This window comes from Uranotaenia lowii, chromosome 2 (assembly GCF_029784155.1).
Source record: "Uranotaenia lowii strain MFRU-FL chromosome 2, ASM2978415v1, whole genome shotgun sequence".
Taxonomy (NCBI): Eukaryota; Metazoa; Arthropoda; class Insecta; order Diptera; family Culicidae; genus Uranotaenia; species Uranotaenia lowii.
Window position 1 is genome coordinate 245,109,242 of NC_073692.1, and position 18,928 is coordinate 245,128,169.

General features: G+C 35.6%; 1 protein-coding gene across 5 annotated transcripts in view; it reads left to right on the top strand.

Annotated features, from left to right (window-relative positions):
* LOC129746801 (protein outspread) overlaps nucleotides 1-11,571 on the top strand; it is a 609,098-nt gene extending 597,527 nt beyond the window's left edge. For 4 of the 5 annotated variants that reach the window (XM_055740681.1, XM_055740680.1, XM_055740682.1 and 1 more), the window contains one exon: nucleotides 9,870-11,571. In XM_055740681.1, the coding sequence (XP_055596656.1) occupies nucleotides 9,870-10,402 (533 nt within the window). In that variant the 3' untranslated portion in view covers nucleotides 10,403-11,571. The remainder of the gene's footprint in view (nucleotides 1-9,869) is intronic. The other variant, XM_055740684.1, reaches the window with a different exon arrangement.
* The last annotated feature ends 7,357 nt before the right edge of the window (nucleotides 11,572-18,928 follow it).

Below are 18,928 nucleotides of genomic sequence, written 5' to 3' on the forward strand. Positions count from 1 at the left end.
GGCCAGAAAAAAGTTAACAGTCTGAAATTTTCCTAACTATCCATTGTAGAAAAAAGTTAAGGCTTAAAAATTTGAAAAAAGCTTCGCGGGCCGCACAAATGGGTCTCGCGGGCCACATGCGGCCTCCGAGCCGCGGTTTGCTCACCCCTGCTCTAAACTGATAAACCACATGTTATGATGGCATGCTTTGAGTTCAAGAAATGATGATGATTTCGATCTTGCTGGCATTTTCGTTAAATGTCAGCCGTTAATTTTTCTCACCATTAGGGGGCCATTCTATGGCCGGACACTGTTCGGATAACATTGATTTTTCAAAAACTCATTATCCTAATAATGTTTAAACACCATGGGAAGCCTTACATTTTTTTGTCAAGTATGGTAATCCAATCTATAAAGGTAAACCAATGATATGCATCGAAAGCTTTTGCCTAGTAATACGGAGAGGATTGTTCAAACTTTGCACTTGTATTGCGGTCAGTTTTTTTCGACTTGTAAAATAGGAATTGCACATAAACGTAATCGTTGGTTGGATATCTTTCGACTACCGTAGATATATGATAACAAAACGGAAGTTCAAACGAAATATAAGCAAAAGTAAAAAAAATTGAAATGAGTGGAAACTGACACAAAATAAATTCTCTTTTCACATCAATATGTTGTAAATTATTTTTTCCAATATAGTTTAGTGATCGTAGTATTGATACTCTAGAGGAACAAATATTTAAAAAAAATATTTTTTTTAGATATAACTAGGGTGGTCGGATTTACCGTTTTTTTTTTCAAATCCGGTATTTCGGTATTTGTAATTTTTAAAACCGATAAAACCGGTAAAACCGGTATTTTTTAAAGTATATCGAATTCCTGGAAAGGTCTCGTCTAATTGCAGTAGTAATGGCATAAAATGCTCAGAATTTATAACGCAATAGATTTAGCACTATTTCCAATGAAAAAAAATGGATTTGTTCCTTTCAATTATCCCTATGTCATAAATCTATAATCATCCCCATGATAATCATAATATTTATCATCTTCATTCTATTATTCAAATTTCGCTGAGAGGTTGCGGAAGTTCTAGAAGCTTCATATTATTTTTAACGAATTTTTGCCTCATACTCTGAAAAACAGTGTTCCTATTTAAGAACAGATTTGACAGGTTTAATAAAAGTTTATATAGTCTTTCATGAAAATGATATGAAATGGGATATAAAAAAAGATTTTTCGTCAAAACGATGACTTAAGTAATTATTTAAAAAAAAACTCAAAACACTGTCATAATGTTTTTGGTTGACTCACAGAATTACAGATTATTGGTATCTCAAATATGGATGTTTTCTCCGAAACCTAAGGTCGTGATCGTTTTAAGTTTGCCTCCCAAAACTAAAACGAACAAATAGAAATAAAAATTTATTGAATACCAGTCACAATTCTGCAAAAAATAGTGGTATGGTTTTTTCAAGTTGGTCGAAGTAAAATCGCGTTTCCGATTGATCCTTACGCTCTTTGTTGCTATAATACTTTTGCAAATTAATAAAAACTTTGTACTGCTTTGTCTGGAAAAAAAAATGCTTCAACAGTGTTAAAAATAAAGACAACAGAGTTCCATCAATTAACTTGAAAATATTGATAAAAAAGAATTCATACAAACATTCTAACACGTGTCAGCATGACTCTGTTGAAACATTTTATGTTTTGAAACAAACTAGAGAGTTTCTAATCAGTTTTCAATATTTTTGGTCTTAAATTTTAATTTTGTGAAAGCTCGGCACCGCTTAGAACGATTTTTGATAAACTTGGCCTGTTTATAGATAAAACATTTTCTAAAATTATATCAAATTCCAGCTTATAATGAAAAATTCAGTGATTATTGTGAAGCAATCTATAATTCATTTATTTTTACAGTCATTGTACAGCGTTAGTTCGATAACTGAACTGAAATGTGCTAAGCTAAGTTTCATAAAAAAAAATCCCTAAATTAAAAACGTTACATCGACAAGTTTTAGCAAATCTCACATAAACCTTGCAGTAACGTTCATTGAGCTTGGATTTTGAAGCTGATTAAACAAAATTTGAGTATTTGTACTCATAAATATTTGGTAGAAAAAAAAGCTGTGTCAATTTTAGAACAATGCCAAATAATGATGAAAAATTTACCGGAATTACCGGTTTTTTACCATCTCAAAAGTCGGTATTTCGGTATCGAGAAAATGGACGGTTTTACCGGTTTTACCGGTTTCGGTAAAACCGGTTAGACCACCCTAGATATAACCATCAGATTATAAAGTCTGAAATCATAGCGCTTTCGAGACGAATGTGAGCTAGCGTTAAAATCCTGGAAGTGAAAAAAAACATTAAAAAAGTTGGATTTTGCCTGAAAAAGTTCCCATCGACACGGGTCATTATTATTTTTTTAATTTATTTAGATCTACATAGTTTTCCGTCTCACGACATAACTTGATTTACATAATTTCTAAAATTCACTCGGTTCATGGCATCCGTTCTCCAATTTCTCGTACATCCCACATTCTTCAGCTCACGCCCCACTTGGTCTAACAACCTCGCTCGTTGCGCCCCTTCTCGCCTAGTTATTACCGGACTCGTAGCGAACACCAAGGTTGTCGAAATCACAGAAAAATCTATAATTTAACAGAAATTTGGACAAATTTTCAACTCAAAATGTATGTCACAGATTTTTAAAATTTTGTACTTATTCTCAAAATTATAAAAGCTATGGCAACATAAGTTTTGGATTTCTGACTTTGTTTTGGGAAAACATGCTAAGATTGGTAATTTTAATTGATTTTTCTTTTATTTATTTATTATAATTCAATCATCTGACAATAGTGTCTCCATGACAACAATATATTGAAAAACTTATATAATTCAAAATTTTTAACTATTTATCAATGAGATAAGTTCACGTAATCTGCTAGAATTCCTTATCCTTGATTTGTATACAGCAGTAGTTGTGTTAAAGTCAAAGTCTTCGTAGAACCAGTTGAAGATTCTGCACATCATTCGAAGAGGTTCACCTTGACCATAGTTAGTTCGATGAAAGCCAACACGGATAAATTCTCGGCCTCTTAACATCCGTGAACCAGCGTTGATGTTAATTTCACGAAGTAATGTGGGGCAGTCGGTTTCACAATCCAGTATTTTCTTCAGAAACACTGCTCGGGCTGTTATACGGCGTTCCTGAAGAGTCTCCATTCCAAGCAACAGGCATCTCTGGCTATATTCGGGAAGTTCATACTGGTTGTTCCATGGTAGGAATCTCAATGCGTATCTAATAAATCTAGCTTGGACTGCTTCAATTCTGTTCGACCAAAACTTGGAACTAGGGCTCCATACAACCGAAGCGGTTTCCAGAATAGATCGCACTAACGAAAAGTAGAGAGATCGCAGGCAGTAGGGGTCACGGAATTCTTTGGAAATTCTGGTGATGAAGCCAAGGTTTCTATTAGCCTTAGCAATTATCGCCGAGTAGTGTTCGCGAAAAGTCAATTTTTCATCCAAAATCACTCCTAAGTCTTTAACAGACGTGCAACGTTCAATGGGGGAACCGGAGATATTGTAGGACCATTCAATAAAAGTTGTCTTGCGGCTGAATGAAACGATAGCACATTTTGGAATGCTAATAGCTAGGCAGTTCACGCAACACCAGTCATTAAATTCGTTAATGTAATGTTGTAACATCTGGCAGTCGGAAATCGTTTTTATCTTACAGTAAATTTTTAAGTCGTCTGCATAGGCCAATCTGCACTCCTCAGGAAGCAGTAGAAGGACATCGTTGAAAAAGATGGAGAAAAGCAGCGGACCAAGATTGCTGCCCTGAGGGACCCCAGAAGGATTCCGAAATTCTTTCGATTCATATGATCCTATTTTTACTGACACTTGTCTGTCGCTAAGATACGATTCCATCCAGGTTAGAATAATGTCTGCAACACCCAATTTGCCAAGTTTAGCAAGCAAAATTTTATGGTTGACACGATCGAAGGCTGATTTCAAATCGGTGTATATCGTGTCGATTTGGTAACCTTTTTCCATATATTTCAGAGAAAATGATGTGAAATGAGTTAAATTCGTGTTAATAGATCTTCCGGGGAAAAATCCGTGTTGATCCGTGGACAAGTAAGACTTTGCTTTGTACATCAAGCTTTTAGATAACAGAATTTCGAGTAGTTTTGACCCTGCGCATAACGAAGTAACTCCTCTGTAATTTTTAACATCCTGCTTGTTTCCTTTTTTGAATGCAGGAAACATAATAGATTTTTTCCAGAGAACAGGACAGCAAGCAGACGATAGAGACCGATTGATTAAATAAGCCAGAGGTTTACATATGTTGTTGGCACATCTTTTAAGCACAATGGTAGGAATTCCGTCCGGGCCTGGTGATGCAGATGATTTCATTTTGTTAATTGCAGTGAGGACGTCGTTTTCGGTGTAGACAGGCAGCGTCATGTTAGTAGAGCCAAAAGGTACAGTTTCGAGAGCCTTCTCGAGTTGAGAATGATCAACGTTCGATGCGACAAAAACACTCGAAAAATGCTCGGCAAAAAGCTCACATTGTTCCGCAGCAGAATTGGCCGTTTTTCCATTATAGTGCATTTTCGCTGGAAGACCACTTTCTTTCTTCTTCTCGTTCACGAAGCTCCAGAATGCGGTTGGATTTTCCTTCAAACTATGTTGTTTGTTAATCAAGTATCTCGAATAGAGTGCTCTATTGTATCGTCGATACTCATTACTTGCTTTTGTGAAAGCATTTTTCGATTCAGGACTGCGATGGTTCGAATAAAATCTCAAAGCTGATGCGCGCATACGTTTAAGTAATCTCAGATGGTGGTTAGACCACAGGGGCTTGGGACGTGGGCGACGCACGGGAACTGTGTCGCGAAAGAGTTCGTTAATTGTCGTCGTGAACCAAAAAACTGCTGAGTCAATATTCTCCGCATTTTGTAAAAAATCCCAGTTGGTTGTTTCTAGCATATCATTTAAAGAAACAAAATCTGCCTTTTTAAAATTCAGCGGGAGCGTTTCCATTGGCTCGTAAAAGCTTACAGGGGAATGAAATGAAATTCTTCCGGAGATGGCGGGGTGGTGTTTGTCTTCGGGTACTAAAGATTCTGCGGCCCTCCATATTTGATGATTTCCGAAAGCAGTGCGATTAGTTAGAATTAGATCAAGGATGCGATCATTGTGATTTTTGATCATGTTAACTTGCAGAAAATCGAGCAACGAAATGCTATCAAGCAATAATGCGCTGGCATTAGAAAGCGAAGATTTCGATGGGTCAGAAAACATAAATCCTTCAGGATGTGCCGACCAGACTAGATTAGGCTGGTTATAATCACCAAAAATAATGTGAGCATCATGTTCGTCCATTGAGTTCACCACAGATGTCAGAGTGTCGAAATGCAATCTCATTGACGATTCTAAATTTGCTATATCTGGGGATAAGTAAACAGCACCTACCCAAATATTCTGCTGCTTGCCGTCGATTTTCACCCACAGCTGTTCGAGTTCGGTGGAGCGAGAAACGACGCATTGAGATGTCAGCCTATTTGACACAGCTATCAAAACCCCGCCACCGAGTTTTTTCCCGGTAGATATTGGGTCTCTGTCGTTGCGATAAACTGAGTATTCGTGTCCGAAGAGTTGTTGGGAAGTGATGTCGTCACATAACCAGGTTTCGGTTAGAACGATGACGTCAAATTCATCGTCTCCGAGAGCTATCCACAACTCCTCGATCTTGGTGCGGAGTCCCCGTACATTCTGATAGTATAAGCTTACCGAACCAAATTGGTTACAGCCAATTGCTGTCAGTGCGGATCCCGGCAAGGATGGGGTGACCGGAGCTGGAGCGTTCGGAGCGTCAACTGTTGGAGAGTGAGTGCTGGGTCGTCTGGGCGAGCTCGCACTCGACACTCGCAGCTGCAAATGATGATCATTTAGGGAGGGTGCGGAATCTGAGGCTTCGACTGCACATATACTTATTCTCACATTACCTGGGAGACCAGGGGACTCAACTGGTTCTGATGGTTGCTACGAAGAATAGTCCGTTTTCTGCTTCGTCCACTTCAGTCGTTTCTGGTAGGTTGGACAGGAAGCACTCCATGCGGCGTGATCGATGGGCAAATTATTTCGTGTATCAAGATTGTGGGTGTTAGAAAGTACGCAATTAATGCACCTAAGAAACGTTGACTGGCAGTCGGAGACGTCATGCCCTTCACTGCACTTGGGGCAACACTTCGGCTTTCTGCATGCGGATGAGATATGGCCGTATTCCGAGCATTGGAAACAGCGTCGAACATTCACAAGCTCAGTGACGTTACACCGGTCCCAACCAAGGTTGACTTTTTTATATTTCAGGAGCGTCTCGAAATTAAGAACATCTGGCTCAAGTACAGCAAACATTTGGTGTGTGTTATACTTAGTATACTGGGCATATTTTATAACATTAATCGCTGAAGGATTGGGGATGTTGTTTTGCCGGATCAGAAGTTTGGTAAATTCGGCTTCGGTTATGTCGTTAGAAATACCAGAAACTTTTATTCGCGGCTTCAGTGGGGCTTGAATGACAGATTCATAGTTGTCAGCTAATTTCTGGGTGATGGCTTCACGTAGTCTTTGTGCCGATACTTCAGATGCACAACGAACGGCAACATCACCGCTTGGAAGCACTTTTGTGTCCTTAACTTGCAGGTCTACGGGGTTCAGGTTTTTTCTGAGGTCGGTTTTTGTGAGATCTGCATCCTGAGGCTTTTTTGACCTTACAATAACTGTTTGCTCGATCCGTGCGAGTTGCTTCGATTTAAATGGCTTTGTTCTTGGAGTAGGAAGGACATTGGAGGAGACAACGCTCGACACAGGAGTTGTGGGGCGTTTCTGTTTTGTGGAGGGCACTGATAATAAGCGCTGTCTTCCAGAGCGCAAAATACCAGCCTTGGTTACATTTTGATCGGTCGCAGTGTTTGGGTTTAACGGGGTGTGCACTGTGGCAGGCGGATTTACGTGACCTCGAACAGCTTCGGCGAATGTGCGGTGAGGCGATTTCCGTGCATCATTGGGCTTGGTTTGGAATTTGTTGAGGATGGTGGATTCAAGTAGTGCAAATTGGCGGTTCATGTCGGAGCTTTCATCTTAAGTGAAATGTAAAAAAAAACTCATTTCTTGATGACTTTTCAAAGAATGCAATGCTGTATCCATCACAGAAAACCATCACAGAATTTCTGGGTAAAATCACAGAAAATCAGAATTTTTTTTTCGCAAAAACACAGAGTAATTTTCAGCAACATTGACGAACACCTGTTTTGCAGATAAATCTTCCAAATTATGATAATAAAGTAAGGCCAATCAAGAGAACCTAGACTAAAAACTTATGCCAAAACCTCAAAAACCCATCTCAAGTCCAAAATTCTGCTACCCTTTTTCAACATTTGCTCACTTTTTCAATTCAGATTCAAGATCTGAATATTAAATTTTGATTTGAATTAAACCCATTTTGAAGGTTCTAATTCCAGAACTCTCATATCCAAAATTGTATTCATTTTATCGTATTTCGGATTCTGTATCCAGTTTAGAACTCTTGATATTCAGCTCGATTAATCATAAGGAATTAAAATGAAATCCTGATTCAGATTTGGTTTTGCATTTCATATCTAATTTGAATCATGTTTTTCAAGATCATCAAGATCAAGTTCTTAAACTTAATTCTTACACAAAATTCAAAAATTTAAAGCTTCGAAATGGCAATCTAAATTTTAAAAGTCAGATTCCGGTCTGTGTAAATTCATATTTTAATTCTGGGGGTAAATTTTTCGGCTATCTGTCAACTTAAATAGCAAAGACGACTATTTATTTAAGAACTAACGTTTCGATTTTTACAGGATCATCATCAGGGACGAGAAAATGTCGTCTAGCCGAAAAATTTACCCCCAAAAAAAATTTATTTCACAGTTGAAAATTGATACCGGAATTCAGATTCATAAAACAGATTCGAAGTATTTATAACAACTCGAATGGACTGAATTTAAGTGTTAATCTTTATTCGACAAAATTGAACACAACATTTGCAGTAACTTGAAAAAAATTGTCCAAAAGTTTCTGAGATATAGAATGCCGAATTTCGGTGTCCATTACGTGTTAAGATTGCTTGTCAATTCAATTACCAGATTCCAATTTTTAAACAAAATTAGTTCGTAAATACAATTCAGCTGAAAATCACAAATAAAAAGTAGGATTTGAGTCTTCTTCATCTAGAAATCGGCACAAAATTCTATATTTTCTCAATGTATTGTTCAACAAAATTAACACATCAAAGACACATAAATTCGTTATTTTATGTTTCAGAAATCAATAGGCAAAATTCTGTTCGTTTAATAAAGATATTTGAGTAGCGGGAAGTGATGTGTTGAATTTTGTAGAATGAGGTTTCATAATTGGATTCATAACATTTGAATAATGCCTTTTAATGGAGCATACTAACGACAAGCAAGAAAAGGGGGATATTTCAGATTTGGTCCGCAATGGGTTAATATTGCAGTTTTTTCAAAAGCCAAATTTCATGCTAAAATCATTAATTTGGTTCAAGTTCAAGTGCATCAAGAAATTTGATCCGAAAATGTAATGATTTTTAATCTTACTTTTTCAAAAAAAATTTTTTTTTTCATCAAAGTTTCAAATTTATTGTATTTGTAAAATAGTTTGGAAAAGATTGGGCTTGTTTGATTTAAGTAAAGAATAAGTTGTTTTTAAGAAATGGAAGACTCTTCTAAAAAAAAGCTTATTTTATGCCCAAATCAACTAAGTTTGATCCTGAACAAATTCAAAGATTTTAACCATCTATGAAAACGAATTTAGCTCACCTTTTTGGTTTAGGACCAATTTTCTTAAGTTACGGTTTAATTACGAAAACTTTTAATGTCAAAGTACTTAAAAATTTATAATCATATAGTTACAAATATTACTTGTTTCAATTTTTTTTTATTCGTGCATTGTTGGGCAAAAAATCATAGGTTAAAAATCAGTCTCCAAACCCTTCCCCCTCCCCCCATGAGTCGGTTCTTCCTGCGGCCCTGGTGTCAACTCTATCCCGGTCCTACTTCTCCAAATAATGAGATGTTGCGGGGAAAAGTATGGTATATGTGAATAAGTTTTCCGCGTAACAGCTCTTTCGCTCGTTTCAACATCTATAAAAATTTCTTCTAACTATGCTATCTTTAAAATTTTTAATTCTAATATTCTTCCTCAAAGAATATTCTTTCATCAAAATGCCGGAACTAAAAATTACGAAACCTAAACAGTGGGCAACTTGTCCTCAATATTCATTAATCTTAACTTCCGATTATGACCCTCGAGCTTGCAAAGCGATGTTGAATCAGAATATTCAAAACTCAAGCATGAATTTTTTAAGGAAAGCATGGTCGGCAGAAAGGAGAGACTAGAGAAATGAAAATAAATTGAACGGTGACAAAACAATTTTCCCTGCCTGGGCAAGATTGACGCTCTACCCCAAATTCACTGGGAATATTACAGACTCTTGTAGCATAGTCGGTAATGCAATGGCCTAGAAATCTGGAAATTGCGGATCCAGCAAAGTGTTCAAATATAGAGTAAACAACTCTTGATGAAATCTGATTTCGAACAACTATTATACCTAACGATTGATTCGAAGTTTGTTTCCTCGAATATTTATATTTATTCCCTTTCTTTTTCGGTTATAAAGTTATTGCAATTCAAAAGCTTTGATTGTAGAATATCTAAAATTCAGTTCATGTAGATAGAATCATACCATAAAGTACGCCATCTGGAAAACGCATGTTGTTATAGGATTTTAAAAGACAATCTCACTCAATAAATTTGTATACTTTTAGGAGCCAAATTCGTCGTATCTCCCGTCAATCACCCCAATGCGACGTCCCAAATCCTCTCCGCCGGAATCGAATCCGTGAAGAGTAACGGAACCCAACCACCAGCGAACACAGCTGGAAGTACCACTAATAGTAACACGAATAACCGAGCCAAAGCTGTAGTCACCTCCAAGCATCACCACCACCTCAACACTCAACTGAGTCTGCTCACCGGATGTGCGGGAAAACTGTCCGCCAATGCTCCAAAAAACGAACCCCAACATACCACTACTAAAACTACGAACTCGACAGCAACTGCTTCTTCGACCTCCTTCATGCGAAATTTCCACGAAAATGGCAAATGCAGAAGCAGCAATAACAGCATTAGCATCAGCATCAGCAGCAGCACCAGCAACGATAATGATAATGACAGCACAGCCGACAATGATAGCAGCTTAGCCGAGCTTAAACCAGCAGTAGCTTACAAATTGTGTTCGCCCCCTCCCTTAGATGAGAAGGACGCTGAACAAATTCATCGCTTTGAGCTGGAAATTTAACACCATTCACGAATATAGAAAAACGCTTCAAATCATTATTATTATAACTACACAAAAAAAATCGAATTGCATTGCGCAGAACTGAAACACTTTGCCAAGACTATACAGAACATGCACCGCTTTGCAAGTTAACAAAAAAAACACCCTAAAGTGACTTACTCCAGCATCCTTCGGGTTGTTGAGCCACCATCCCAACTCGCTTAGTTACAAGTAAATTATTACGTTTTTAACTTATAACTATACCACACCTCAAGCTCAAGCTTAGACACGTTGCTCCCACCAGTTATTAGCGCACCACGCATGTTAATATATTCTACTACCCCTAGCTCTTCAACGCGAGAAGCAGTTGTTTTTAAACCGACTCGAACATCTTTTATTGTACATTTTCTAAACAAAATTTTAACGTCGCTTTAACGGTTCGAAACCTTAATTTTCTAATGTACTATATATGTACTAGTAAGCTAGCTGTTTGCGTTTCAATCTGTATAAACCACTATCTAAACTTTAGTAGAATTCATCATAGATTAAGTGTTGTTAGAACGATGCAAACAAATGAAAATAAGACACCCAACTTCCCGTTTTTCACAACCTAAAATATTACTATATAATAACAAACATGCAAGTGTTCACACCCACTAATAGTTGATTATTTACACCCTCAAAGAGTTGAATATAAAAGAAAACCCACGGAAAATGTATGACTAGTTTTAAGTTGACACGTGTGTACCCCGTGCATGTAAACCAGTCTTAGTTAGAACACCTTCGACCACATTTTGAACATTTTCGAAATTAAAACCACCCTCCGTACTGTTAATACCCTCCCCTGTACTATAAGTTGTATCAAAATTGAAGACGTTTATTACGTGCGATGCAAATTTAGATGACACAACCTTAACTACTAAGCGTGGCGTATTTGCGCCAATAGGAAGGGAGAAGATCTATTATGCATCTAGGTAAATCGATCTTTCTTCACCAATATGTAATATCGCCACCAACACAAACACACAGCCATTCGCGTCACCAAAACGTCTAACCTCCAACAATCTAATTATTTCTATAGTGTTCGTGTGGTTCTGTTGACTTTTATATTCTATTATATTTTTTATTATCTTAAACTTTATATTTTAATATACCCTACGAGTCATAATAAATGTGTTTTGATGAAATAACTACGATTGTTGATTGCAGATATATCACAGGTCATTTGAATCTTTTACATGTTATCCCTAGCGAAGTAATCCATTGAGTCGTATGCTGTCTGCATTAAACACGGAACGTTTCAAAAATTATCTCTAGAGCATGGGTGGCCAACATTTTCAACAGGCGAGCCACATTTCAGAAATGAGATTGGCTGGCGGGCCCAGAAAAAACAAATTGTTCTGAAGTATTCGAAGAAAACAAATAATAAACAATTTTTGAATACGCTATAAAAACATTTGCCTAGGTCACATCAAGTATAGACAAAGCTAGACAACCGGTTGCCCGGATTTCATGAAAAAATGCCCGGATTTGGCCCAAATTTACTCACTTTTTTTGCGAATCGAACAAAAAAAACAAAATGTAACAATTGTTAGTAGAAATCGGTTTAAACCTGTTTCTACTTGCGATTGAACGAAGCTATTATGAATTGGAGCGCTAGATCTTTGCTGGCTAACCAAGATGAATTATTTTTATTTTTGAAAATTCAAAACATAAATATTGCTGCCATAACTGAAACTTTTTTAAAGCCAGACAATAACTTGAAAAGCAATGATTTCCTTAAAATTTTACGAAATGATCGACTTGATCTACAAGGTGAGGGTGTAGCTATTATCATCAATAGTCGTCTCAAATTTAGATTTCTTCCTGCTTTCAATACAAAAGTCTTAGAAACAGTTGTAAACTTCTATGGGGAAAATTATAATTATTGCCGCATATTTGCCTTTTCAATGCGGTGAACAGAAAAAATTTTTGAAGGGAGATTTACAAAAACTCACCAGAAATAAATCTAAATTTTTTATTATTGGTGACTTTAATGCAAAACACCGATCTTGGAATAATATTTCATCAAATTCAAATGGTAATATTTTATTTAATGACTGCTCTGCAGGTTATCCTAATATCCTAATGGGCATACTTGTTTCTCTTCGATTATAAATCCTTCCACAATTGATTTGGTTCTAACGGATTTAGGCGAGCATTGTAGTCAATGCGGACCTCGATTCAGACCACCTTCCAGTAACTTTTTCTTTATCCCAAAGTCCCATTGAAAACCCTCTAAAATCAACTTTTAACTTTCAAAAAGCTGACTGGGAGCGGTATAAGAATTTTATTGAACGTAATTTAGATGTAAACGTTCCACTGAATTCAATAGAAGATATTGATTTGGCTGTAGAAAATTTGACAACTTCAATAGTCAATGCTAAAGCTGCTTCAATACCAAAAGTTAAACATAAATTTAATCAACCTTTGATCGATGATGATCTTCAGTTTTTGATACGACTGAAAAACATTCGTCGACGCCAATATCAACGAACTTTGGATCCTTATTTGAAATTTATTTATTGCGACCTTCAAAAAGAGATCAAACGTCGTTTAAATTTCATTCGTAATAAAAAATTTTCCAAAGCAGTAGAGGACATAAAACCCTACTCAAAGCCTACTATTCCTACTTTGGAATATTTTTAACTAACGCAGAAAAAGCTCAAAAATTAGCCCAACAGTTTGAGTCTGCTCATGATTTTAATTTAAACGTTGTAAGTTTGTAAGTCCAATTGATGCTCAAATTTCCCTAGAATTTGATGATATTCTTTCTTAGCAAAATGTATTTGAAAGTTCTTGTGAGCAAATATTGATGAACTTATATTGATTTTCAGAAAATTTAAAAATATGAAAGCTCCGGGGGAAGATGGAATTTTCTATATTCTTATTAAAAAGTTGCCTGGAAGTACTTTAAATTTTTTAGCTAAAATCTTCAATAAATGTTTTTCACTTGGCTTATTTTCCCAATAAATGGAAAAATGCCAAAGTAACTCCAATTTTGAAACCTGGAAAAAGTGCTTTAGAGCAGGGATGAGCAAAACGCGGCTCGCGGGCCGCATGTGGCCCGTGAGGCTATCTTGTGCGGCCCGCGAAGCTTTTCTTTAATCGAATTTATTTCTCCAAAATCAAAAGCAAATTAAAAAAAAATCTGAAGGACTGCTAACGAGCACTTGCCGATGATTATTATTTTTTGACTTCCGTCAAAGATGAAGCTGTATTAAAAATGTGTTCAACAGATATTTTGTTTAGACATATTTTTTTTCCAAGTCAAATTAGGTAAAAGCCGCTAATTTCGTGACACTTAAATTCTGGAAAAAAAATGAATCCTTAACAAGGAAAATATGATTGTTACGAGAAATTGTTTCTTTTTACATTTTTCTTCCGGATATTCTAAGTTGTGAGCCAACTTTTTTTTATTCAAAATTTTTTATCCTAAATATGCCTTTCCCAGTAGTATGAAAATTTAGCTTAGAAAATCTTTTCGAATCTTTAAAAACAATTAACCAAACAAGAACGTAAACTGTAACTAAGATTTTTTGAAATTTGTTTGATATTCTGTGAAATTATAGTTTTTCTCGGATATCGACAGCTTTTGCTCATCATCTTATTATCTTATTATCTTATCATGCTCATCATCTTATTATCTGATTATCTTATTATCGACAGCACGTAAGTTACATAGTATTCTTAAGTTAATGAAATTTTTTATCACAATCATATTTTAACAACAGTTTTTATTTTCTTGCAGAGTGCCGGCTGTTCTTCCACCGAAAAAAAATGTACAGCATTTTTTTAGGGCCATGACGGCGGCTACCCCAGCAGAAGAAAAAAACAAACAATGCAGAGGTTAATATAATAAAAAATCATGCCACTGATCGTATATATAATTAAATAAAAAATAAATAAAAATGCGTTTCATTAAAAACAAAAATAAAAAACAATGCATTTTATCGGTTCAAATTAGGCCGGAACAAATTTCAAATCCTTCTTTTGTCACTCAGAGTTGGAACATCGCGAGGGGGGGGACAATAAAAAATAATGCGAAAAACAAATAAACTGGAATAAATTGCACAAAATCTTGCATGCAAAAAATTGCATGCTATATCATTGCACAAAACCTATAAAATAATGAAATTTGTTATTGAAAAATTCAATAAAATCAAGAATACACATGGTGAAATTATTTCCATCTTCCAAAATTACTTTTTTGGTCTTTTAATTTTTCAGATACTTCATGGAATTTTTTATCAAAATTTCCATGAAATACTAAAAACTTTATTTATTTCCCCCTTCGGGTTTTTGGAAATTTCGAAGGGGGGGAGACAAAAGAAGAAATTGATATTTGTTCCAGCCTTAATTTAATTAATATTTTGAATCTACGATGTCCTACGTTTACGGGGAGCAGCATTTACAGTAGAAACAGCCATACGAATGATTGAATGAAAATTCCTGTTGGATTCTTAGCATCGATGCGATCGCTAAATCAGCCATTTATCCTTTCGTGGCAAAGTATCATCTGATTGTTGGCTTGAACGTATTTTCGGGTCAGAACCAAACAACCATATTTATGTTCATGTAGACGCGTAATATAATTGATAAATCTATATACTTTTCTCCGTGTAGAATGATCATTTTTATCAGAATTCTATTTTCCCTGATGAACAATTTGGTTTTCGTCATGGACATTCGACTACACATCAACTTTTGAGTGTAACTAATATGATTAACGCTAGCAAATCTGAAGGTTGGTGTTGCTCTTCTTGATATTGAAAAAGCTTTTGACGGTTTAGTAGCTAAATTAGCTCGATTTGATTTTCCTGCACCGAAAATAATTTTCACTTTAAAGGTAAGTGACATCTGGAGTGAATTTGCGCCATACGTAAATTCATGTGAATTTTAAGTGACCGGTCAAGTGAAATCACTTAAGTGAGCGATCAAGTGAATTTCAAGTGAATGGCAAAGTCAATTTCAAATGTTTGCTCAGGTCAATAATATCTTTCAATTGTAGTGGTTTTTAGGTGAAATTTCGGAATATCAAACATTAATCAACTTTGTTTCTACAAAACAATTATTTATTAAAAATACAACGTAGAAAACGTCACTTTTTCTTCTTCAAAAAGATTTTTCGGCTTCGAAAAACGACGACATTCGGGTTGATCTTTTCTGAATTAATAATTAAAAAATAAAATAAATTTAACTAGTATTTATTGTTTTGCATGATACTTACTTTAATTGCACTTGAATATTTCCAAAATAAATCATCATCGGAAAACGTATCCGAAACCTGATTGCTTTAAAAAGGGTCTCTGCGACGTGTTAACCGGTTCACACGATGTTTCTGTCGGTCGACCTATGGAAAATATCATTGTCTTATAACATATAAATTACTTTAATTCTGCATCTACCAACTCAAACAAACCTCTGTTGTTTCTTTTCCAAACAACAATGAAACAATCAATACTGACATTGTTGACATTCGCTATGCAAAAAATCACTTGAATTTTAAGTGATGGGCAAGTGAATATTGGCTTAAGTGACCGGTCAAGTGGATTTCAAGTGAGCATCGAAGACATTCAATGCCGGTCACTTAAAACTCAAGTGATGAGCTAGTGTATATTGATTCGGTCACTTAAAACTTAAGTGAGAGGCAAGTGAAATGTACATGAGCCACTTGAAATGAAGAAATTCACTGCGTTTTCACTTTTAAGTGAATCTTCTAGTGTTTTTTAAGTGTGAATTTGGGTTCAGTGTGTATTACTGCCGCTGCCGGCAAGTATGTCCCATATGCAAAAACAACGAACCGAGAAAAACGGCTTTAAAGATTTTTATAAACTTTCGTGGATTTCTCGGTTGAAACTTTACCTTTGCTATTTCTTTCTTCACAGATATTAAGATAATTGTTGCAGAATTTCGTCCAATGTTTTTTTCGCTTCGGAAGTTGTTGATGCAGAGGAGAAAAAAATGATGGGACAGCCTTGCGAGTATATTTCGCATGCGTATTAAATGTACCCGCAAAGCTGTCCCATATTTGGCTTTTATTTTGTCAGTTGATCATTTGATTCTCTCTATCTGCGCTGTATTATCCACTTTACTGGTTGTTTACTGGTGAATATTAGTTTGAAATGATGTTTATGAAATATTTAGATAAAGATAACGTAAGTTTATCTTAAGAATTGAGTAGGTCTAAAAGAAAATGAATAACAACGATCCATATGATTAAAACAACCTGTACTTTCATCTTTTGGAAAGTTTTTCGGTCGATTATCTTTTTAGATAGACTATAAATATCTACAAATTAAATTAATGCTGAATCAGAAACAGCAAAGCATCTTGGCTGCAAATATATAATGAGAAAAATCGATACAATATGACTTACGTGTGTGCCACCAGGTACGCGTATTTTGGTTCAGAGATTTTATGAAATTCCAAGCAGCAAATAACAGCATGACAAAAACCTAAAAAATATGGCTTTATAGCTGACTATTTTCCATGTTTTATAACGAACCATTCAATAAGCCTCATGTGAAATTTAAAAAAAAAAACATTACTATTTACCCATTAGGCTGAACTTAGCTTGTAAAAATTATTGAAATTTTTACTTTTGACTTCACTGTACTGTTTTATCTAGTCTAACTTTCGTAATTTCAATGAATGCTTATTTTGTCGCACACATTGTATGAATATTTGTAAAATTAATGTAAATTACAGGAGCATTCTGTAAAAATAGACATATGGGACAGCTTTGCGGGTATATTTCATATGGGACAGACATAACTTGGTATTTTTTTCATATATTTTGAGAACAAAGTTCTGAAAGTTTATAGTCTAAATTGAAGAACTAACTGTATCTGAACGATTTTTGAGATAAACTGAAAAATGACGAAAATGCATATGGGACAGTCTTGCGAATAGCGGCAGTATATCTCACCAAATTATTCAAAATTATTTGATTAGCCGAACCTTACAAGTAAGCTATCAAAATTCATGCTCTGAAAGGACACCCATTAGAGCTGGTGTCCCTCAGGGCAGTGTACTTGGGCCAATTTTGTACAATATTTTTACTTCTGATCTTCCTGATGTACCAGAAGGAAAAGGTAGAAGATTATTTGCTGATGATAATTTGCTTTCAGCCAAAGGTCGGAATTTACGGGTGGTACGCAGTAGATTGCAACAAAATTTGAATTCCTTTTTGAATAACTTGAAAATGTGGAAAATTTCTCCTAACGCTTCCAAAACTCAACTTATTTTATTTCCCCATAAGCCAAGAGCAAATTTTTTAAAACCTAATGAAAATCATTCCATAACTTTTAATGGGGTTTCATTAGGATGGTCTGATCACGTGAAGTACTTGGGACTCACACTTGATCGGAATCTTACTTTTATAATTCACATTGAATATATTCAATCTAAATGTAACAAATACATCTTATCTTCAAACTGGTGTTCCGACCAGCGATAATGTATGCAGTTCCGATTTGGTCTAGCTGCTGCGCGACGAGGAATAAATCCATCCAGAGGATTCAGAACAAGGTTCTGAAAATGATTTTGCGGCTTCCACCTTGGCACAGCACCGAAAATCTTCATCGGATTGCGGGCATTGAATCGATCGAAGAGATGGCCAACAAAATCATCTACAACTTCAGAGGCAAATCGATGCAGTCTTCCATCGCAGAGATTGGTTCTATTTATAGTTTAATTGTAGGATAGTTTTTAGTTTTAAGTTTAAAATATTTTTGACATTACAGGATGTTCTCCTACATTAAATACTTGATTGCGCTCAGAAAATTTAAGTCTTATAAATCAATTTTTATTATCTAGTTAACTATATAGGGCTCTGGACAGTTCATTATTAAACTGAACACCTAATTTAATGTAACAATGTAATATAAATGCAATGATGAATTGGTACAAATAAAGACATAATTAAAAAAAAAGAAGGTTTGAGTTCAAATGAGAGAAACCAGTGCTCAGAGAGAGTGAAAAAAAATTGTTGCAATTTGTGAAGCAGTTGTGGAAATTTGATCATTACCACTCCAAATGCAAAGAATTCTCTCTTGATTTCAATCCCTTGATCCTAGGTTTGACTTATCCAAGATGACTAAACCCCCCCGGCTACCTCGAGTATAAGCGGGATTTTACAGTACATCCTTTTGCATACCATCCGGGCGCAAAGTTCGATAAATAGGTACCTATATGGATCTTGTGTCAATGATGACTGGGATAACGCGGGAGCTGAGAAACATTTAGTTCGGATAAGCGGGGTTCTACTGTTTAACGTCTCTCCTGCCTTTTTGGATAAACGTAATCTACTTCAAATGTACTCTAAATTACCGTGCGCACGAAGAGAGCTTAAAAATTTGGCTACTTATTAGTTTTTTCAAATTATTTTTAATAGTACTATGAAAGAATTAAAAAACATCTCTCCTTTCCTTTTTTTCACCTGGAATGATCAGGTACACTACCTGAATGCTTTTTTGCGGAGTAAGACCTACTGTTCAACATATT